This window comes from Saccharomyces paradoxus, chromosome XI, assembly GCF_002079055.1.
Source record: "Saccharomyces paradoxus chromosome XI, complete sequence".
In the NCBI taxonomy this organism is placed as follows: Eukaryota; Fungi; Ascomycota; class Saccharomycetes; order Saccharomycetales; family Saccharomycetaceae; genus Saccharomyces; species Saccharomyces paradoxus.
The window spans coordinates 267907-290000 of NC_047497.1; the positions used below are offsets into that span (position 1 = coordinate 267907).

General features: G+C 38.1%; 13 protein-coding genes across 13 annotated transcripts in view; 9 read left to right on the plus strand and 4 right to left on the minus strand.

The window, feature by feature from the left end:
• Positions 1–87: 87 nt before the first annotated feature.
• Positions 88–1866, minus strand: YPF1 (aspartic endopeptidase; the record flags this gene model as incomplete). The annotated part of the gene is made up of 1 exon (XM_033911636.1): positions 88–1866. One exon carries the CDS (start codon positions 1864–1866, stop codon positions 88–90), a length of 1779 nt encoding a protein of 592 aa, XP_033767527.1.
• Positions 1867–2121: 255 nt separating this feature from the next.
• On the minus strand, positions 2122–2874 carry UTP11 (rRNA-processing protein UTP11; the record flags this gene model as incomplete). The annotated part of the gene is made up of 1 exon (XM_033911637.1): positions 2122–2874. One exon carries the CDS (start codon positions 2872–2874, stop codon positions 2122–2124), a length of 753 nt encoding a protein of 250 aa, XP_033767528.1.
• Positions 2875–3177: 303 nt separating this feature from the next.
• Positions 3178–4251, plus strand: MTC2 (Mtc2p; the record flags this gene model as incomplete). The annotated part of the gene is made up of 1 exon (XM_033911638.1): positions 3178–4251. One exon carries the CDS (start codon positions 3178–3180, stop codon positions 4249–4251), a length of 1074 nt encoding a protein of 357 aa, XP_033767529.1.
• A 1416-nt stretch (positions 4252–5667) lies between these two features.
• On the plus strand, positions 5668–5946 carry CWP2 (Cwp2p; the record flags this gene model as incomplete). The annotated part of the gene is made up of 1 exon (XM_033911639.1): positions 5668–5946. The coding sequence occupies one exon, from the start codon at positions 5668–5670 to the stop codon at positions 5944–5946; it is 279 nt and encodes a 92-aa protein (XP_033767530.1).
• A 1627-nt stretch (positions 5947–7573) lies between these two features.
• CWP1 (Cwp1p) lies at positions 7574–8266 on the plus strand (the record flags this gene model as incomplete). Its single annotated transcript, XM_033911640.1, has 1 exon — positions 7574–8266. One exon carries the CDS (start codon positions 7574–7576, stop codon positions 8264–8266), a length of 693 nt encoding a protein of 230 aa, XP_033767531.1.
• A 423-nt stretch (positions 8267–8689) lies between these two features.
• YJU2 (mRNA splicing protein YJU2) lies at positions 8690–9526 on the plus strand (the record flags this gene model as incomplete). The annotated part of the gene is made up of 1 exon (XM_033911641.1): positions 8690–9526. One exon carries the CDS (start codon positions 8690–8692, stop codon positions 9524–9526), a length of 837 nt encoding a protein of 278 aa, XP_033767532.1.
• A 228-nt stretch (positions 9527–9754) lies between these two features.
• On the plus strand, positions 9755–10696 carry YJU3 (acylglycerol lipase; the record flags this gene model as incomplete). The annotated part of the gene is made up of 1 exon (XM_033911642.1): positions 9755–10696. The coding sequence occupies one exon, from the start codon at positions 9755–9757 to the stop codon at positions 10694–10696; it is 942 nt and encodes a 313-aa protein (XP_033767533.1).
• A 511-nt stretch (positions 10697–11207) lies between these two features.
• On the plus strand, positions 11208–12227 carry MBR1 (Mbr1p; the record flags this gene model as incomplete). The annotated part of the gene is made up of 1 exon (XM_033911643.1): positions 11208–12227. One exon carries the CDS (start codon positions 11208–11210, stop codon positions 12225–12227), a length of 1020 nt encoding a protein of 339 aa, XP_033767534.1.
• Positions 12228–12554: 327 nt separating this feature from the next.
• Positions 12555–15869, minus strand: BUD2 (GTPase-activating protein BUD2; the record flags this gene model as incomplete). Its single annotated transcript, XM_033911644.1, has 1 exon — positions 12555–15869. The coding sequence occupies one exon, from the start codon at positions 15867–15869 to the stop codon at positions 12555–12557; it is 3315 nt and encodes a 1104-aa protein (XP_033767535.1).
• Positions 15870–16134: 265 nt separating this feature from the next.
• Positions 16135–17067, minus strand: SPAR_K01210 (phosphatidylinositol/phosphatidylcholine-binding protein; the record flags this gene model as incomplete). Its single annotated transcript, XM_033911645.1, has 1 exon — positions 16135–17067. One exon carries the CDS (start codon positions 17065–17067, stop codon positions 16135–16137), a length of 933 nt encoding a protein of 310 aa, XP_033767536.1.
• Positions 17068–18295: 1228 nt separating this feature from the next.
• CUE2 (Cue2p) lies at positions 18296–19621 on the plus strand (the record flags this gene model as incomplete). Its single annotated transcript, XM_033911646.1, has 1 exon — positions 18296–19621. The coding sequence occupies one exon, from the start codon at positions 18296–18298 to the stop codon at positions 19619–19621; it is 1326 nt and encodes a 441-aa protein (XP_033767537.1).
• A 203-nt stretch (positions 19622–19824) lies between these two features.
• On the plus strand, positions 19825–21474 carry MIF2 (Mif2p; the record flags this gene model as incomplete). Its single annotated transcript, XM_033911647.1, has 1 exon — positions 19825–21474. The coding sequence occupies one exon, from the start codon at positions 19825–19827 to the stop codon at positions 21472–21474; it is 1650 nt and encodes a 549-aa protein (XP_033767538.1).
• Positions 21475–21715: 241 nt separating this feature from the next.
• CAB3 (phosphopantothenoylcysteine decarboxylase complex subunit CAB3) overlaps positions 21716–22094 on the plus strand; it is a gene marked incomplete at both ends in the record, with an annotated part of 1881 nt that continues 1502 nt past the window's right edge. Inside the window, one exon of the mRNA XM_033911648.1 lies at positions 21716–22094. This exon is cut by the window's right edge and continues 1502 nt beyond it. Coding sequence (XP_033767539.1) covers positions 21716–22094 — 379 coding nt within the window.

Genomic DNA, 22094 nt, shown 5'->3' on the forward strand with positions numbered 1-22094 from the left:
GAAAGAGGTTTTTACAAACATTGTCCTAGATTGGAAGATAAATACAACCCTGAATGGGTAAAGAGAGTAGTTGTTTCTTTTTGAAGCTCAAGAAGATTCGTCATCCAAGGGATCTTCCTCAGAAAGCTCTTCTTCAGAAAGCTCTTCCTCAGAACTGTCATTGAAATCTTCCTCTTGCACGAACTCTTCATCGTCATTAAAATTTTCGGTTACATCATCAACAAGCAAGGCGTACTTGTCAGCGTCATCATAGTATTCTGATAGGATAAAAGTCGAATAAGTTATAGAGTCCTCCTTGTTTTCTATGGCTTTTTTTAAACTTTTATCCACCTCAATCGTATCATATTGAAAGTTCCAGAATTGCTTGAAATCTTTATTCCAGCAGGCCACTAAAGTAGTACTAATCAATAAGGAAGGAACGATGTACAATAAAGCCGGTTGAGCAGTATTGAAGATGGATGAGGAGACCATCGCAGATATTAAAGAAACAATGTAACTAACCATAGCAGTGATGAAGTATTTGCCAACGTATGACCAGTTCAAAAAGTGAAATTCAGTGTCATCGTGATCAAGGTGCCATTTCCAAATGTCATACTTGTAGCACATGGCAATGAACATACCAGGCAAGGCAATATCACCCAGACCAAGGATCGAAAAGTTGAAATTGTTTTGAGCGGTGTTAAACTTTACTGGTAAGCTAAGTTTCACGGGGATATGAAGGTTAGTGGCTACCGTAACCATTACATCGGTACCAAAAACAAAGTAGATGTCGTAAAAAAACAAAGCAATTAGAATTAGGGCCCCTGATTTCAAATTTTTCAATTTTAGTTGAGCGATTGACCAAATAGCCATATTCATACTGACTGCATCAGATATTAACCAATCATTAGGCGATAAATAGAAATAAGCGGTAGAAATGACGGAGAGAACAAACGAAACAATTAATACGTTATTCAAATACATGTTACTAATCTGCCTCTTCGATTTGATATCCTTGGGTTCAAGTAGCTCTCTTCTATAAAAGTGTTTCATCCAGTGATCTTTTTCAATCTCATCTAATGTCTTCTTGTGGACGACTGAGTTGGTTAACACATCTTCGTAATTCAAATTGGTAACAAACCCACCTATTTTATTCAAGTCTTCGTTATCATCAGCTATTGTCACACGGTACCTTGGCAAAACAACCAAGGGATTCCATGAAGCAAAATGGGATAGGTTTCTGAAGAGTGAGTTAAGAAAGTATGAGTAGACAAATGTGGCAGCAGGTATATTTAACAGTGTTATATTAAAATTTAAAATCTTTGCCACATATTTTAGCCAGTTTAGATGTAGTTTCTTGATCACAAAATAAAGAGCCAGTAGAGTACAACCGCTAGTTAAGGGTAGTATAATTGCATGTTTTTCATCCATCATATCAAAAAACCTCTTGCTTTTCTTCTTTTTCTTCTTCTCTTCGTCATCCTCGCTATAAATAACATGGCAATCGTGATCCACATCAAAATCTGTTGGATCAAACAATGGGTGTTCCCTAGTAGGAGGTAGAGCTGTAAATGGAATAGAAGAAATAGACGTAAATGACCCAATAGCGACCAAAGCACTTGCAATGAGAACTAAAGTAGCATAATTGAATACTAAAGAATGGCTTTCAACCAAGTGTATAATCTTGTGAGCAACACGATATGATATCTTATCAAAGGTAGTAGCTAAGTTGTCATTGTGGTTTTCCACTATAGCATTAATTTGTTCAAAAACTTGTTCCAATTCCTTGTTTGACGCACCCTGGCTGGCGCTTGATGAATTGGCCCCAAAGGCACGAGAAGACCAATCTGAAACATGGTCAATAAATGAATTCAAGTACTTGCTCATTGTGTATTAGTTTGTTCTCCATTATTGGTCTACAGTATTGCTGAAAAAGGGAGCTCTTGATAAACCTTGTCTTAAATACTCCCATTCGGGGAGGGGTTCTTTATTTTTCCGGCGTCTCAAAATCCTTTTCTTTTTCATGGCGCAAAAAGCTCTAAAGAAAAGTGAATACTATATAAACATAAGACTATAAAACATGATAAAGAAGGATTATGGGACGTTTGTCTATTTTATTTATATTATATAGATGATACAACTTTAACGTTTCCGTTGCTTCTTCCATTTAAACGAAGTATTTCCTGAGGGATCTACGATTTTTTTCTTGGAACCTTTTTTCAACAGTTCTCTTTGAGCATCCATTCTCTGTTGGACCTGTTTCAATTGAGTTTCCCTCTGTAAATGCTGCTTGACTTGCTTGAACTTTTTTAATTTCTTCTTGTCTAATGATTCCTTGGGCATTATCGATGAAGCGTTCTTATTGTTTAAAATTTCTTGGGTTAATTGGTCCTTAGTTAGTCTATTTTCAGACCTATTCACCATTTCAGAGGTGGTATTGAAAAACTTTTCCGGGGCGAAGTCCTCCATCTTCTCTCGAGAGTCGACAAATATTGTATGATTCCCACTGCTTTTGAACATTAACTGTTTCGATCCTTTCTCCAGTTTTTTCAACTCTATTTGCCTCAACGTCCTCACATAATTACTATCTTGCGTTTTGAGTAATTTGACTTGATCCATGGAAAGAGACTCATCTTCTTCGTTACCGTGACGTGAGCTGATGAGCAGCCCTTTAGTATCTGTTTTCCTTGAATGCATAGCATGGTAGTATTCATCTGGGTTTCTCTCTTTTGCTTTTTCTCTGAGAACCTTCAAAGTGGACTGTTTCCTGTGGAAATCTTGAGCACGTTTCACATAATCCTTGTGCTTCTCTAAAAACCCATATCTGGTACGGCTAGTTAGTTGAGAGCGCTCTCTATGCTGCTTTTTCTGGACATCATGCACAAGTTTAGCCATATTTCTAGTTTGCCTTTTGGATGTTACGAACTATAAAGAACGCACTTGTATTATTCGACGATATGCAACTTACTCCTATTGTAATTGCTTAGCACTGTGTTTTCTTTACTCTTTTTTTTGTTTGCGATGAGCTCATTTACCTATAAAAAAAAAATTTCATTCTTACGTACATAATGACAAACCTTTGAGCCTAGAAGACTTGGTAATGTATTACCTTACAACAACAACGATTATGTCCATCGTGTAGCAACAACTGCGAGATCGAAGTTGCAGCATTATTAGTTGGATGCGGCAAAATTAGGAATGGGCGATCATAATCTGCCGGATTTCCAGACATGTTTAAAGTTCTCTGTTACTGCTAAAAAGAGCTTTTTATGCATGTACAGAGATGGCGTACCAAAGGAAAAGTTAGCTTCTTCTATGCCAAGTTCTTGCAATATACAACTGAAAAGGGCAATTAATGACGCTTATCCGGATGGGGGAATAAAGGTCACGGTCATGAGCTCAACTACTGTAAGCATAGACTCATTGGCAACTACGCATGTTCAGGATTTTGAAATTGTTATCATTCCAGACATAAATTCGCTTTCGCAGCCAGACCAAGCGAAATTAGTAAAAATTATGAGAGATTCCAAAATGACAAGCGAGAAGGCACAGCCAAGACGTATCTTTATAGGAGTTGTTCATTGGAATAACCCTGTGCCGCCTTCAAGTGCCGCCAATGACGAGGATGACGCAAGCAAAGCAGCTCCAAAAACACGCATCTTTCTGCCCACATCTCTACATATAGGTGCCTGGCTCAAACACAAATTCTGGTTTGCATGTGCACCGCCATATTTAGATTTTGAAAGTTCGACTGAGTCCAGCATTCACACAAGGGCCGACAGTGGCGCTGGGATAGCGAGGGAGGAGGAGCAAGAGCCTGAGGGCAAGAAGTCGGTCATATTGAATGAAGAGGCAAATCTGAACGATATATTCGTCGGGTCCACTGTAAAACGGTATATTCTGGATATTATGGTGCATTTACGAACACATAGGTTGACGTATAACGCCAAAGCCGGTGGAGTATACACAAATTCATTAGACGACGTAGTATTATTGTCTAGATTAATTGGCTTACATAGCGGCAAGATGTTTGTGTCACCTTCACATGTCAAAGAAGCGTCCAAGTGGTACTTCCCCATGCACTTAGAATTGGTGCAGCGCTCCTCCATGGATAGTTCGTTATTGTATGGTAGTGATCCCAGCTTAGTAGACGAAATGCTAGAGAAACTTGCGAAGATTAAATACGAGGAGGTTAACGAGTTCGAAAATCCACTTTTTTTAGAATCTCTCGTAGTGAAAAACGTATTGAGTAAAGTCGTGCCGCCTGTGTAAATTCATCAACTATTCCATGCATGCAGCTGGAATCAATGGTTACATGTGTACATATAAGTATTTAGAAGTTTCTTTTCTTGGCGTTGATCATCTTTTATCGTTTTGTTAGCTGACGGTTGTTTTTATTCAAAGTCAGATGACCTCAAAAACTCTGAACAAACCTAGTAAAAGTGAATAGCTAAATTTTTGATCTAAAAAGCAAGAGGGAGAAACAGTGAGCCGTAGAGACTTTGCAATACAATTTATCGTTTCCTATTCTTAACGGTCAACCTACTATCAAGACGGCAGCATCAGAGATTCCGCTCGTGCTTGGTTTGCCACTTACTGACTATAACAGCAAGTAACCTTGCGATTACAAAATACAGTAGACATGGAAGTAGAAAGACGAGTGATATGCATTTCATTCTATAGACAGGTTACTGTGAACTGAATTGCTACCTTCCCCTTTTTTTCTTGTTTTGTGCAGTCACCGCAAGAGGGCATACATTTTCTTTGAGTGTCGCTGGAGAAGGATAACGTATATCATCCCCTAGACTTTTCAATAATGTTACAAGTACTATGCTGCTCATCCTTTCTTTGACGGCCCCTTTATGGCAATCTGCAGCTAATATCCCATGACTACGACATAGACTACATTGCCTCTACGGATGCAGATGAGGGACGCCAAGTATGTGATGAAGTATGTTCCTGCCATAATTCCGTATGCAAATACCGCGTTCTGAGCGCGACCGATATGCTACGCAGCGACGACCTATGCTGAGGACGGCTTTGTCCTACGCCTGTTTTACGTCTCCAGGACACTTGAAACAATGCAGCGATCGCCGCCACAACACGCCAAAGAGAAACGAAAATAGGTCTGACTGGCCTCAGTTTCGGCAGAGGTAAACAACACGAACTGAACTGCCTTAGCTCCGAAGGGCAACTCCACAGGCACTCCGCGGGGCCCGGCCAAGGTCCAAAAGGCGTGGAATATGCGCGTTTTGGGTCGGCAACACCCAGTACCACGGCCGGAACGGGCCATATAATGGATATTCCATTCTCAAGAATGGTAAACGTAAATAGGAACATCCCACTACGCTAAGTGTTGCGGAAATTTCGCGCTTATCATTAGAGAATCTGGAACCGTCCTTTTTCCTCTTTCTTGCATTTCCCTTTCCGTATTATTGCCATTCCTTAACTGCATTTGGGGAACCGTAGACAAAGGCCAAACACAGAAATATGACTTTCTAAAAAAAAACAACGAAAAAGTTGGAAAATAAGAGATAATAATCATATATAAATCAGGCTTCTTGTGTCATTATTTTCAATTCTCTCTTTCTTGTCCTCCCCTTTTCTATTCTTATTCTTTTCTTGTTAATAATAATCAAGAATAAATAACTTCATCACATTCGCTACATACCAACAAGAAAAAAAAAAATGCAATTCTCTACTGTCGTTTCCGTTGCTTTCGTCGCTTTGGCCAACTTTGTTGCTGCTGAATCCGCTGCCGCCATTTCTCAAATCACTGACGGTCAAATTCAAGCTACCACCACTGCTACTACTGAAGCCACTACCACTGCCACCCCATCTTCCACCGTCGAAACCGTTTCTCCATCCAGTACCGAAACCATTTCTCAACAAACTGAAAACGGTGCTGCTAAGGCCGCTGTCGGTATGGGTGCCGGTGCTCTAGCTGCTGCTGCTATGTTGTTATAAGAAATCTTCTGATTTTTTATAATATATATGGCTTTTTTTTTCTAATTATTCACAATTTTCGGTTATACTAGGTAAGTGTTGATTCCTTTCTTTTCGTTAAAATATATTTTTTACACATAATTTAAATAATTGTTTTTGATATTTGAATAGGTAGATACCTTAAAATAAAAAACACTTTCTACTTTAACAATGTTCCTGTGATTTCCCTTTAGACAGGTCGAATCTCTGTACTCAGAGTGAGCATGAATGAAAAACCCAATTTTTCTTTCCTTCCAACTCACTTGAATCTTGGCCATGCACAATGTTTCCTGCGCCCCTAATGTAAAAAATTTTCAAATCAGCGTGCATCAAGAATGCTACCCTTAGCTGCGAAAAAAGCCAAGACGTGAAGATAGAAAGGAAAACGCTGGGCGTTCTTCCCTTTGTAATCTTACCACATTCGTCATCTATTACCTGTACAACGGAAAGCGGAAAAGATAATGTTGCGCTACGACGGGATATTTTTCCTTTACTACTTTCGTACACCTTGTCTCAAATTTATACAATACTTCTTATATTCAGAGACATCAGACAAGAAACAATAATTTAGAGCCCTTTGACCAAAAGAGGCAAATTAATGACCTTTTGTCTTCACCACTACCCTTGAATGCATTTCCACTTACAAGAAAAATCAAGTCGGCGCGCGCTAAAGTCACTTCCAATGCGCCATGAAATTTTCATAGCGTGACACATTTCCGCATAGTGCCATCAGTGTCTTGTTTATAGGCGTTGTTGCGACTTCAAAAGCGCGCCTATCCTTTACGCATGTTCAATTTTTCTTGATAAGATTCATCTACACTCTTCTACAGTTAGCGTTATTTTCTTTCTAATACTTCACCAACAAGTAGCGAAGGATTCTATTAATCAAATAGGTACTTAGGGATGCAACAACCACATCTCATATTTCACCCATACATGACCTTGGGACCCACAAGCATGCAACAATAAAGTGAACATGTTTCAAACTAAGAATGTATGTGTACCGAACCGTTACTCGAAGTAAAGACGAGAAGAAAGATCGGACATCTAGAAAGTAACGTATCAAAGACACGAAATAGAAACAGATACCCCTCTTGATGGCGAAAGAATCATGCGTTCAACTTTTCAACGCATAAGGATTTTATGATAAACAAAGCTCTCCCGCGAAAATAGAGAGGTAAAAAAAGTGGTTCCTCGCGTTATTGTTGATGCCGCGCCATACGTCATAGCTAAATATAGTATTAACCACAGCTCCCTGAACGAAAAGGGCCCTTCGGCCCGATTAGAGCGCGGGCCCGTTCCCGTCTGTGCATGTGGGTTTGTCCCATAACGGTAACTTGCTCCAGAAAGCCATCTCGAAGGTGCCACAAAACAAAACAAAATATGACAAGCAACAATAAGTCCTGCGGGTTCTCGCCCAATGTATGTCCTATTACACCCTTTATGCCTTGGTAATTTGTGGTGCAGAAAAACAAACAAAATATTTCAGTTATTTAAAGGACGATCTTGAAGAGTATTTCTTACCATCTTTCCTTTTATTTGTCTTTGTTTGGAGCAAAAATATCCCGTACCAAACTAATAAGTACTAATAAAGTCTCATAAAACGATAATGAAATTCTCTACTACTTTGTCTGTCGCTTTATTCACCTTGGCTAAGATGGTCATTGCAGACTCCGAAGAATTCGGCCTGGTGAGTATCCGTTCTGGTTCAGATTTACAATATTTGGGTGTCTACAGTGATAACGGCACTTTGAAACTTGGAAGCAGCAGTGGCTCATTTGAGGCTACTATCACCGATGATGGTAAGCTGAAATTTAACGATGACAAGTATGCTGTCGTCAACGAGGACGGTTCCTTCAAAGAAGGTTCTGAGAGCGATGCTGCCACCGGTTTCTCCATTAAGGACGGCCATCTAAACTATAAGAGCTCATCTGGGTTCTACGCTATCAAGGACAATTCGTCTTACATTTTCTCTTCTAAGCAATCAGACGATGCTACCGGTATTGCTATTAGACCAACCGGCAAGACTGGATCTGTTGTAGCAGATTTTAGTCCAAGTGACTCTAATTCTTCTTCCTCTTCATCTGCTTCTGCATCATCTTCTACAGAGTCTGCTAAAACTTCCAGTGCTGCAGCAGTTTCCTCTGCTAGCTCCGCAGCTGCTTCTGTTATCTCTCAAATTACTGATGGACAAATTCAAGCTCCAAACACTGTTTATGAACAAACAGAAAACGGGGGTGCCAAGGCTACTGTCGGAATGGGTGCTGGTGCTTTAGCAGCCGCAGCCGCTTTCTTGTTATGAGTACGAGAACAAAACCTGCATGTTTTATTTCCCCTCAATATAGCTTTCTAGATAATGATCATTTACATATAACGTAATGTAATATGGAAGGGCCCATAATTTATTCTCTAACCTCGTCCTCACTACGTTCCTTTTTTGTATGCGTCTCTCGCATTCTCCGATTCGCATGAAAAATTTAAACCTGTAGAAAGATAAGTAAATGGCCTTCAGTCTCTTTTTTGCATTAAAAAAAGATGGATATACCAAGTAGCATATAAGAATAGCCTGTTTTAAATCCGTTCAAGTGACTACTGATCCGTATAGAGTAGTAGATTATTGTACATACTCAAGAAGAAAGTGAAGAAAACTACGGCGACCTCAATAAAACGAGTTGATAAATCAAATTAAACTAACAGTTTCCAAGGCTAATAAGAGAATATAAGAATGTCTGAAAGAAAAGCTATAAACAAGTACTATCCGCCGGATTACAATCCGTTGGAAGCTGAAAAGTTGTCTAGGAAGATGGCCAGGAAACTAAAGACCATGAATAAGAGCCATGCGTCGATTAGGTTAATGACCCCATTTAGTATGAGATGTCTACAATGTAACGAATACATTCCCAAAAGCAGAAAATTCAATGGTAAGAAGGAACTGCTGAAGGAGAAGTACTTGGACTCCATTAAGATATATAGGCTAACCATTTCATGTCCGCGTTGTGCCAATTCCATTGCATTTAGAACAGACCCTGGTAATTCAGATTATGTAATGGAAGTGGGAGGCGTAAGAAACTATGTCCCACAGAAGCCGAATGATGGTCGGAACCCTAAAGCAGCTGCCGAAAGTATAGACGAGACACTGCAACGCTTGGTGAGAGAGAAAGAAATAGAGCAGAACGGGACGATGGGCATAAAGGACCAAGTGGGTGACAAAATGGATCTGCTAGAAAAAAGACTGGCCAAAATTCAACAAGAGCAAGAGGATGACGAAGAACTTGAGAATTTGAGGAAGAAAAATCTTGAAATGAGCCAGAGGGCAGAAATGATAAGCCGCAGCAATCATTTACAGCAGGAAAAAGCAGTAACGGCTGATGATCTGGACAACATCGCGGAGCAGGCATTCGATAACCACAGGCGGCGTTCCAGTAAATCTGACAAAAACAATGATGAGAAGAGGGCTCCATTGTTTAATCCTACATCCAACAAGGGAAAAATTCAAAAGAAAAGCTCTCCGCGCACAAATCCGTTAGGGATAGTTGTAAAACGTGGAAAGTCTCTAAAGTGACCTAGAAACGTAAGAAACATACAGTTGGTGATACGGTGTCTTGTGATGCGGTGCTGCTTCCATGCCACAACCTCCATCGCTACTTACGAGGTGCGAAAGCCCCTTCGGACTTTGAAATGTCTTCCCGTTTTTTTTATTGAATTTTCTTATAAATGAATACATATCGGGCAAAGCCATTGTTGACCAAAGCAAGCCAAAACCACACAACAGAGGACGAATAGAAAAGCAATGGCTCCGTATCCATACAAAGTGCAAACGACAGTGCCCGATCTCCAATATGAGAACTTTGATGGTGCTAAATTCGGGTATATGTTATGGCCCGTCCAAAATGGCACCAATGTGGTCAAAGGTAGAGTTTTACTGATCCATGGGTTTGGCGAGTATACGAAAATTCAATTCCGCCTTATGGACCACTTATCCCTCAATGGTTACGAGTCATTCACATTTGATCAAAGGGGCGCCGGTGTTACATCACCAGGAAAATCGAAAGGCGTAACTGATGAGTACCATGTGTTTAACGATCTGGAACATTTTGTGGAGAAGAACTTAAGTGAATGTAAGGCTAAAGGTATTCCGTTGTTTATGTGGGGACATTCGATGGGTGGTGGTATCTGCCTAAATTATGCATGCCAAGGTAAGCACAAAAACGAAATAAGTGGATATATCGGATCAGGCCCATTAATAATTTTACATCCGCATACTATGTATAATAAACCAACTCAAATAATTGCTCCACTATTGGCAAAGTTTTTGCCAAGGGTAAGGATCGATACTGGTCTAGATCTGAAAGGAGTTACATCCGATAAGGAGTATCGTGCTTTCCTGGGAAGCGATCCTATGTCTGTTCCATTGTATGGGTCGTTTAGGCAGATACACGATTTTATGCAACGTGGTGCCAGGCTCTACAAGAATGAAAATAATTACATTCAGAAGAACTTCGCTAAAAATAAACCTGTCATTATTATGCATGGGCAAGACGACACAATTAACGATCCTAAGGGCTCTGAAAAGTTCATCCAGGACTGTCCTTCTGTTGACAAAGAAGTTAAGTTGTACCCGGGTGCAAGACACTCGATCTTCTCGCTAGAGACAGATGAAGTTTTCAGCACGGTGTTCAATGATATGAAACAATGGCTGGACCAACATACTACGGCCAAAGCCAAACCATAGCTCATGGCGGACTCAATCACCTACACAGTAGACAGATACACATATATACATTTATATCTCATCAAGAATGCCACTAGTAAATATTATTTGCAAAAGTAAATCAGTGCATTAGTAAATTAGTAAATTAAAAGTTAATCGAAGCCGTAATCGAAGCTGTAATCGACCGATTGCCTTGTCGAACTTGAAAAAAGTGAAAAGCGGCTCCCCTTTCCCCGGAATGGGAAATCACATTATCCGTGCGGCGTTTTCTGAGCGAAAATCATGGCGATTGCCAAACTTTTGGTAGCCATCTGGGGGAACTTTTGACTATTTTTTCCAATGATGAAAATGGATTACTGGTGTGAATGGCGCTAAATAGAGCTTTTTTTTTTCTCCATTCTACCCTTATAAGCTTTCTTATCCAATTATTATTTTTGTTGTTCTTTTTGTTCATGGATTAATGGGTTCTGAACTCGAGTAAAAGAACAAGAGTGCTTGTGCTAAGTAAAGAGAATTATTACTTTTGCCCAACATGAGGATGGAAAAGCCAAGAGACAAACCACTTTCCGCAGGAGATATGAATGACTACTGTTCTCAGGGTTCGATGGATGATATAGACTGTTTGAACTTTTTCGAAAGAGCTGTTCAGGACCCATGTTGTGAGGCCTGTGACACAGAGGATGCAGATGAAGAACTGAGAGCAAAGCTCAGTAACTTTAATTTTCAGTCTGATTCATCCCCCTGTAGTGGTAAATGCCAACCGACGTTGAATCCACTGTGTAAAATAGATGAAGCACTCCCAGCGAGGTCAGAATTAGCTCCATCGAGAAACGGCTCGGTATCTGAGGCAAATTCTGATACAAATTCTATAGCTTCTTCTATCCATGACCCTACCGACTCTAAATATGGAGGCATGCCCAGCTTGAGGAAGGCCAAAACGACGTCCTACTTCACTTCATCTTCGTCAAACAAGACTACAATGAGAAATCCACTAAAAAAATGCAGTACCAATGTAAATGGCCTTTTAGTAAACGGGAGGAGCTCAAGCTCTTCCAGACAGTCTATACCAGAGTTGTTTAGTGGTGCGTGTACGAAAAAGAAAAATAGCGTATTGCTTAAAAGCGAAACGCCACATTCGGAATTCTCTAGCAACTCACTTCAACACTCCAATACAAGGTCGTTTTCCTTACCTAGGTCAAGATCGAGGTCTTCTGCCATTGCAATACCTACACATTTGTATGGTTTAGAAAAATACGTTTCACCCGAGTTGGACACTTTGACTGCTGACCCAGAAGATAGCATTGGAAGTTCTCTAAATAATAGGCATCGCAAAGCTTCATCCTGTTGTCCAAATGATGCGGGGGTCACAAACTCATCATTACCACATTCGAATAATTCTTCATCGCTGAATTTTCCTTTGGGTACAAATACGAATCAATACCACCAACCAAGGCAGTCATTACAACAGCAGCAATTTTCGAAACCAGGCTTTGGCGCTGGAAGGAAAAAATCTTTTATTGAGATGTCATTGGCAAGTTCATTTGCAGGCTAATATTCTCTCCACCTTGGAATAACCGTATGATGTTCAATTTTGTTATTTATTACCATATTCTAGTTTCCCATCTGTTCGTCTTTACTAAGTATAATATATACCTATTTGTATCTTCTATTTGGTTTCCAAATTCCCGTATACTTTCCACTGTCTATCATCCCACTCTAGAAGCATTTTTTTATAATATTTTAAGAAATCTTTCTGAAAAAAATTATTAATTACTTTTTCTCATTGATAATACAACCCGCTATATATTGTAACAAATAGTAAATAAAGAAAGTAAAAAAAAAACTTTTAAAAGTGAGAATGAGAATTAAACATTTTCGGTCAAGTTCCCTCTGTTTCTTTCTTCTTCTTAAACCATCTTGTCAACTTACGGGAACTTTGTTCTTTAGGTACATCTGCGTTAGGAGGTTTCCTCATTATCCTAGATAACTTCGTCGGAGAAAATCTATTACCCAAACTACCTTTACCTTGCGAGGTTGGAAGTATCAAATGATCGTCCTTGGCTCCATTGTCGGATGGCGCCCCATGTAACGATGTTCTGTTCTTACTCTTGGGACTTTCATCATGTACATCAATACTCAAAAATCTACTGTGACTATCTCCAATGCTGTTATTAGATTTACTAGGGACACCTTTCGTGAAGAACTTCTGCAATCTTGCGGAGGAGTATTCACTTGCTGGCTTACTTAACAGTTTAAGGACAATTTTTTTTCCCTCCTTTACTTCTTCATAAAAAATTTTATGCGAGAGTGAAATGGAGTATTTTTTGTCTTCAAACAAAGTACTAGAAGCACATTCGTAATCTGATAACCGTTTTCTAACATGATCAATCCTATTATAAAGTAAACATGACTCTTGCTCCAATTCTTTCATCATGTAGTTTTCCTCTTCTGTTTTCGGGATTATAGAATTGAATATGACGCTAGAGTTAGTGCCACTATCCAGGCCTTTGTTTTTGGGACCTACATCATCGCTTTTCAGCAAATTCATTAAATCGTCTCCGAAAACCTCTGTGTTATTTTCAGTTATTTTCTCAAATTCTAACTCTCCAATTTCTGGCTTAACCTCAACTGGTGAATCTAAATCTTTTTTATCCATCGACAAATTTATGCTGCTACCGTTTAACAGACCTTCCTCCTCCTTTAAATCTCTCTTCCCGTCACTATCTGTATGATTATATTTTTCCATCCTGATCATATTTTCCTGACTGAAATTAACAATCAGGTTAACAAACTCAGTCTCTCTCAAATTCTTATCAATTAGATAAGGAATCTGCGGCAAATCATTCAACGTAACCTGATCAATGGCCAATTTGGGTCTCGAAATAGTAGAACTTAAGTTCAATATCTTTGAGTTGAAATCTAGTTTCTTTTGCGTCATTTTATCAATGTAGTCTAGTAACTCATTATGTCTTTTATCGATAAAGTTATTCATCTTCATCAACCAGGGCTCCTTGTTTGCAAACTGTGTCAAAGTGGACAAATTAAGTAATACTTTACTTATTAGGGTAAGATTTCTTCTTGATGTTTCGTTCAAATTTTGAGAAACATATTTGAACAGTTTAGGGTTTAATATAACCGGACAGAAAAACCTCAAAAACAACAACCCTGATATACCATTCAAAATTATTTGCAGAGTGTCATCGATACAAATTATCTCTAGTTTCTGCCTAAAAATTTTCAAAACATTTCTTATTTCAATCGGTAGGTCATTACTCGTTACATAAAGTCTTTTCCAAATTTTTGTAACCCAAGAATACAACCTTTTGTAATTATCGCCTATTATTTTCCCCTTCTTTGCTTCATCTTTTTCTTTTATTCTGGTAGGATCCAATTCACATGATTTGTTTGACTCAATGATCTCCTTTAGTATTCCACTAAGTGCCTTATTCAAATACTCACTACCCACTCTAAAGAAATATTGTTCAATTGATTTTGTTAAGATGGAGTTACCACGGAATAAACTGTTGAAAATATGTCTCGAGTCTAGATTTTTCTGATTTATCCTTGAAACTGTTCCGTCTATTTTAGCCAATTCTTTATCTATAAGTACATGGAGCCATTCTTCTATTCTTGACAAAGATTGAAATATATCAAGAAAGATTATTGATGTTTGCGTCAATTTATTATCATTTTCCATTGATGAAGAAGATTTGTATATTAGATTTGAAACCATGGACAAGTTTGCGTTAATCAAAAGTTTTTCCAATTTAATGAAGTTAGTTGACGGCAAAATGAAGTTCAAATTTGAAGAAATTTTAATACAAATCGTTCCAATTTGAAAATTTTGGTTGTCAATGTCCATGACGGGCAGTCTAGTTTCCTTATTATATTTCGTATCGTTTATTATCTCTTGGGTAATTTTTATTTTACCAATCAATCGTAACCGTTTTTTATTATTAGGATCCTGAAATAACTGCTTGATTTCCAGATAGGAATCAGTAAGTCTTAAAAGTTCATTAAATTTAAACTCTTCTCTCCAAAATGGATTTGGGGAATTCGGAACCATCGATGTCCTAGCCCACGTATGACCCCAAGCTGTTATGTCTGTGAATATTGACCATGGCGTATTATTCTTGTCATTCAAATTGATTGACTGAAAGTTAGCTTCCAAAATAGAAATCTTAAAGCTATTCGATATCTTCATATCGTTTGATTTATCTGAACCAATAACAGATAAATATTCTGACCTGGCGTATGACTGTAACGCTACAAAACAATCCTCCAAGTCTATTCTTAAGGGAAATTCTATAATAATTTCTTGAGGAATATCAATAGAGTTATTGTTAGAACTGCTAATATTTTCTATACGAAATTTTTCGAGGTCCAACTGGTTTCTTAGCAATGGCAATTCACCTAAAAACAAACAATTTTCATTTTGTAAAACAGAAGAATCTAGGATTCTTATCTCTGATTTTAAAAGCTGATTAATGTTTAACGAGTAAATCAGAGAGCCATCACTTTGTAAAAGGAGATCTAACGTGCCGTCTGATTTAAGAACTCCCATAGCAGAAAACCAGCCCACTCCGTTATTATCATTATTAATTAAGTCATGGTTGCCTAAGGTATTTGTTGCCGGCGGAAGAGCGATGTTTTTAACAATGGGCCCAAAGACATTTAATTTGTAAACCAGCAAACTTTCTGGTTTTCCCATTTTTTTCTTTTTGAATTCACGAGGTGGCGATACTTGGAACTTATTAAATATACCGTTTGTCTTCATTGAGCTCCACCAGATCAAACACGTTAATAATTTCTTGAAATCGTTCCAACTTTTAACTCGGAGGTAGACTTTATTATCCTTACCTAAGGTATTCACTTGAGTTATAAAGTTACAATTTGCATTAATATCTTTGAAAGTGGATTGTGTATCCCTAATAATCTCAATTTCACATTGCTGTAAATGCTTGATAATTGGCTGAATATTAGTGGAATCTGCTGTCAACTCGTCGATTGAATGTGTTAGCGCGCCCGTATTGGTAATCTGAAGATAGTGTGTCTTCCAATCGTTTAATGAAAGGTTATTACACCACTGAATCTCGCCTTTAAAAGTGTTCTTGTAATGTTTAACGTTGGACAAAAATTCGTTCAATTTGAAATATGATTTTCGACTTGGGGCCGGTTCATTATTAGAGCTCATAATATTGCACAAGCAAAGATGTGAAACACCACCACGTAAGTATGAATAAAGTTCTCAGTCCGGCTAGATAGTTATTCCTGCTATCTTATTGTCGTTTCCACTTTCCGTTTCCATAAATGGCGTTTGTTTCAATACCTTTTTTTTATCGAACAGGACGCGATCACGAAAGAAAGTCATTAATTATTATTAGATACAGAAGGATATACATATTATGAAGTATGCATGGTATTTTCACGGAGACCTGCAAGGAAGGCCAGTATCATAATCAACTGGTAACAGTAAATTTACCAAAGATGTTAGGAATTTCACCTTCTGGTCCGATGTATCTAGGATCTCTCCAGGGACCAATATCGGAATAGCAGAACCTATCATTAGGGTTGTGCAAGACGGATGTACCACCATATTTAACAGGCAAGTTCTCAATAGGAATTTGTTTTAACAATTCCTTTTTGTAAGAAGAGCCAAGAATAAATATTTTTGACACGGTTACTGGGTCCAAGAAGGGTTTGACCATCTTGAACATTGTCGAAAAACCAAATGGACTGTGTATAATATAGAATTTACCCATTCTCTCAGGATAATAGTTTTGGCTGATATCAGCGACGTCTTTAATATAGGAAAGCACATGGTACGCATTAGATAGTGAGATACCCTTCAGATCTAGCACAGTGCACGAAGTTTCAATAAGGTAGCCAGCCCTTCTCGAACACGCTGGGACCCGATATCTGGAAAATAATTCGTACTCCTTTACTAAGTTTCTTAGCATCTGTTTTTCGGTGGTAATCTTGTACATTTTCTTTAAATTGATTCCCCCCAGTTCTTCGAAGTATAATGGTCTCCCATCCTTATCAACATGATGATAGTACTGAGGGTAAATTTTGGCCAACTTGATTCTTTCTTTGTCTTCAGCTTCCTTGTTGTTTTCATAATCCTCGATAATAGTGTTGGCACCGTATTCTTCCCTCCATCGTTCAGTTTCTACAAACATCTCAACGCTAGCATTGATATCAAATTTTCTTGCTCTTAGAAATCGCAATAGTGTAGAATCATCTAATCTCTCTTTGTAATTCCTCTCTAACAGGATTGACCTGAATTGCAAAAGCGCTTCCTCTTGCTCCTTAGTCAAATTGCCAGGAGTGCCTGGCAAAGCGTTGGGGGAGCATATTTGAGGATAAGTGTCGAGTATACTAGTTGTCATTCTTCCTTTAAGTTTCAACAGTGCGCAAGTGTATTGCTTTTCAGATATATTTCCCCGTTACACAAGTTGAAGGAAATATTTGATGTAGAGAGAATCACGATCTAAATAACAATCCGAAGAATTTAAAAAGGAGTAAATAGGGGCATAACAAGAGGGGGAGTTGCAGAAGTGCCTATTATGTAAAAAATATGATAACACATGATAGATTGCATACCAGTAAATCTCCATATGCACAATAGCGATCTCTTTCTCTTGTAAACGCCTTTGCACATTCATAGCTTATTGATCACAAGAAAGTAGTTCGTAAATTTTCAACTCAATTGCAAGAGTTTATACGGATCTCCGTCTATAATAGAAGAATCAAGATGATGAGTAAAATAAAAGTATGGTGGTCCTATGGTAAGTCTGATTTTTCGAAGATGACTTGAAATGTATGCGCTGCCCCCCCCTAGATCAACGATACTTATAACTGGGGAGAACGGGTACCAATTTGGGTATAATATAAGTATAGAAATTCCTTCTGCAGTGTTCCAAAGTGGCTTCTTTAGTGAAAAACTGAGGTGTCATCGAATAGGACAATTACAGAAGAAGGGGGTGTTTGGTGATAAATCGCCTGGTATCCTACAATCTGGTCCTCTGCGTTCACAAAATGAAAAATCCAACAAATCCCTGATCAAATGAGAAGGTTGTTTTCGAGCAATCTGCAGGTTGAGATTCACCAGCATACTCCGTTTTCCGTTCATATAAGGTTTCTTGCACAACTAAAGATGTATTGAAACGTGCAGTAACGGATATTTCTTCAGGATATTAGGGTGCGCATTCAAAAATTTGAAATATTTTAATCAATCGGTATAAAGACGGCAAGAACATCGTTGTGCTCGAACCTGAATGTACAATACTGAGACTCCGAAAGACTATTCTAAACGTCACACAACAAACATATAGCATTCCAAACATCGTTGGGCACTCAGAAACAATGCCACCGGGAAACATTTGGAACCATAGAGAAATACATATGGCTTATAAATGAATAGACACACATATTGAAATATATATCAGAATATCTTCCTTTTTATGATTTGGAAACTGTCTCTATCGCTAAGGAAATTTACTGTTCAAAAAAAAATACGAAAAATTTCAAATTTCATAGCGATATTCGCCTCCAGTATATCAATATAAAGCATTTATGTCATCTCATTTGTCGTGCATATAAGATCATGCAATAAGTATGGATAACAACGATGATTTTGATTCTAAATTGTCAATCTTGATGGATATGTTTCCAGCTATTTCCAAATCTGAATTACAAGTACACTTACTTGAAAACAATAATGATTTGGAATTAACGATCGGCTTGCTGTTAAAGGAAAATGATGAAAAGTCTGCCGATGATGATGAATTACATCAACTGTATGACATGTTTTCTCAGCTCGATTGCGAAGTTATAAAAGATCAGTTTGTAACTAATAAGAAGTCCGTAGAATCGACTATTTCCGACCTTCTCAATTATGAAACCCTGCAAAAACTTAAAGACAACCAAGCAACTTTCCCTAACAACGTACAACAGAACGGAAAGAAAAATAACTGGAAGTCAACAAACGATCACATAGAGAGTATCATAAAGTTTACCGATTCTCCCAAAAATATTGCACAGGAATATTTTGTCGAAAATGGTTTTGATCCCGTAAGGGCTATCATCAAAATTGTATTGGATTATTATGACAAAAGTGATTTCAAAGAGAATGTGAATGCTGTCAAGGTAAAACGGAACCCTAATACTACCGTGAGAGGTGGTCGAGTTCAATCATCAATGGGGCTTGCTCATGCTTTGAAAATGGATAAAGAATCCACAAATGTTGCTCAAGAGAGCCTCAAAAGGCCAAGGAGTTATAAGCACTCCTTGAATAGCCCACAGATGGTCGAATTAAATGAATTGGTTGCAGGTAATCACGATCTCAAAGCCATAAACCATGATTTTTTGCAAAAATGCTTACAATTTTATGATGGTGATGTGGTAAAAGTGTTAAACATATCGTCCTTATTGGTCGAAGATGACAAGAATATTACCAAGACTTGGAATTTTGACGAAGGTTTCACTTTGACATCCAAAGATAATTGTAAGCAGCATTCAAACAAACTCTCAACACCGCAGATTCCCCACAGGAATGAAGTAGGCAGTACTTATAAATTGCCTCTTCATGATAAAGAAACCCACGAGGGAGCTGTGTCTGTCATAAATGGCCTGTTTCAAACATATAGGTTGGATTTCCATGGTTTTCTTCCCAACGAAGCGGTTTCAATACTGAAGCTTGCATTAAATAAATGGTGGTCTAAGGAGGTAGCAGAACGAGAGTTGAACTCTCACAATATTAACTCATATGGGTCGAAAGTGCAATTTGTAAGCCCGTTAATCGTCGTTACTGGTAGGGGTATCCACAGCGTGGGCGGGATCTCAAAGGTTCGACTACAGGTTAAAAGTTTCCTGGAAAAAAATCATTACATATTTTGGGAAGAATCTTCTTTCTTCAGAATCGAGGGTAAGAAGAAGAAGTAAAACATACCTGTTCGGTTCTTCTGTAAAACTTTATAAACACTAAGCATCTTTAACAACTTTGGCGATCACTAGATTCGGTTTTTCTTAATTTCGAGAAAAATAATATAACGCGTACGCAATGGTAATGTAAATAGATGAATTGTTAAAATAATACATACTTTAAACAAATAAGTTATACATTTCCCCAAGAAAGCACTTGACCCATGGATTATATGAAATTGGGGCTAAAGTCCCGTAAGACTGGTATCGATGTTAAACAAGATATACCTAAAGATGAGTACAGTATGGAAAATATTGATGATTTTTTCAAAGATGATGAGACCAGTCTTATCAGTATGAGAAGGAAAAGCAGGAGAAAATCATCATTATTTTTACCTTCAACATTAAACGGTAACACTAACAATGTATTACCGCCATTTCTACAGTCATATAAATCTCAAGAAAATGAAATTGTTCAAAGTCCATCTAGAAATAACGATGGTTCGAGGCGCTCATCTTTGTTGAGCCATCAATCAAACTTTCAGAGCCCAGCCAATGATTTCGAGCCTATTGAGGAGGAACCAGAACAAGAAGAAAATGGCAACAGAAGCAATGATTTTGCTACACCAACTACAAAGAAATTGAGTAAGCCCACTTTTAAAAGGAAGTATTCCACTAAGTATAGCCTTGACACTTCAGAGAGTCCCTCCGTGAGACTAACACCTGATAGAATCACTAATAGAAATATCTATTCAGATGTCCCTGATCTAATTGCCGATGAGGACGATGAGGATAGAGGAAACACTTCTTTAAACACATCTGATAATGCAGTATTAGAAGACGAGTTAGAAGATGACGGGTTTATACCTGAAAGTGAAGAGGATGGCGATTACATTGAAAGTGACTCGTCTTTGAATTCTGGCTCGGAATCACCCAGTGATGTGGATGGAGATGACACTTACCAAGAAGTAGAAGAGGAGGCTCAAGTGGGCGCAAACGACAATGAAGATGATTATATAAGACGACAAGCGAATGACGTGGTTAGAACAGATTCAATAATCGACAGAAATGGACTGCGAAAATCTACTAGAGTCAAGGTGGCACCTTTGCAATATTGGAGGAACGAAAAAATAGTATATAAGAGGAAGTCCAACAAACCCGTCCTTGATATAGACAAAATTGTCACATATGATGAATCTGAAGATGAAGAGGAGATATTGGCAGCGCAAAGAAGAAAGAAACAGAAAAAAAAACCTACACCAACCAGACCGTACAATTATGTGCCTACAGGGAGACCAAGAGGTAGACCAAAAAAGGATTCAAATACAAAGGAAAATCTGATTCCAGAAGATCCCAACGAGGAAATTATAGAAAGGATAGAATCTGGAGGCATAGAAAATGGAGAATGGTTGAAACATGGGATACTAGAGGCTAATGTGAAAATTAGTGACACTAAAGAGGAGACTAAGGATGAAATCATCGCCTTTGCGCCGAATTTATCACAAACTGAACAAATAAAAGATACGAAGGACGAGAATTTTGCTCTTGAGATAATGTTTGACAAACATAAAGAATATTTTGCTAGTGGCATATTAAAGTTACCAGCTATTTCTGGACAAAAGAAATTAAGCAACTCATTTAGGACTTATATTACGTTCCACGTGATACAGGGGATAGTTGAAGTAACTGTCTGTAAAAACAAGTTCTTAAGTGTTAAAGGTTCTACTTTCCAAATACCAGCATTCAATGAGTATGCGATTGCCAATAGAGGAAATGATGAAGCCAAGATGTTCTTTGTGCAAGTGACCGTTTCACAAGACGCTAACAATGATAACGACAAGGAATTGGACAGCACGTTTGACACTTTTGGATAATTATAATGTAAAAGTTTTCGTTATGCACTATGTACTGAATAAATACAGACTAGGTCCATACGCTTATATCGTTTATACATATGAACTTTTCTGTAACAGAATAAATCACGTAAAATTTCGCACCGAACTTTCGTAGATGAGAGAGCAAAAACCAGAAAAAAGAGAAAGAACATATAGTGGCACTTGGTTAGCATATTTAAAATAAAACTCCCGAGAACCAGGAAAGAGTAGTTGGAGTGTGATGACGGATGAAAAAGTGAATTCAGACCAAAATATGAACGGCAAGCAGGGTGTTAATTTAGTTTCATCTTTGCCTACCACACAAGTGCCGGTTTCAATTTTGACTAACAAGGAGAGGAGAAAAAGTGTTCACGATGAATCAAATTTTGAAAGAACTGATGGCCACAACGATCAATCAAGGTCCAACTCTAATAGGAAAAATATTTACAAGAACGATTACAGTACAAATTTGAGGGATTTCTCTTTTGCCAATTTGAAACAAAATAATGAAAGGGCTAAAGATGGCCATGAAATACAGATCAATACAAACATGTCACCCAATACTAATGGCCAGCAAAACAGCTTTTCACCTTCTTTACCTTCTGCTGTTTCATTTACGG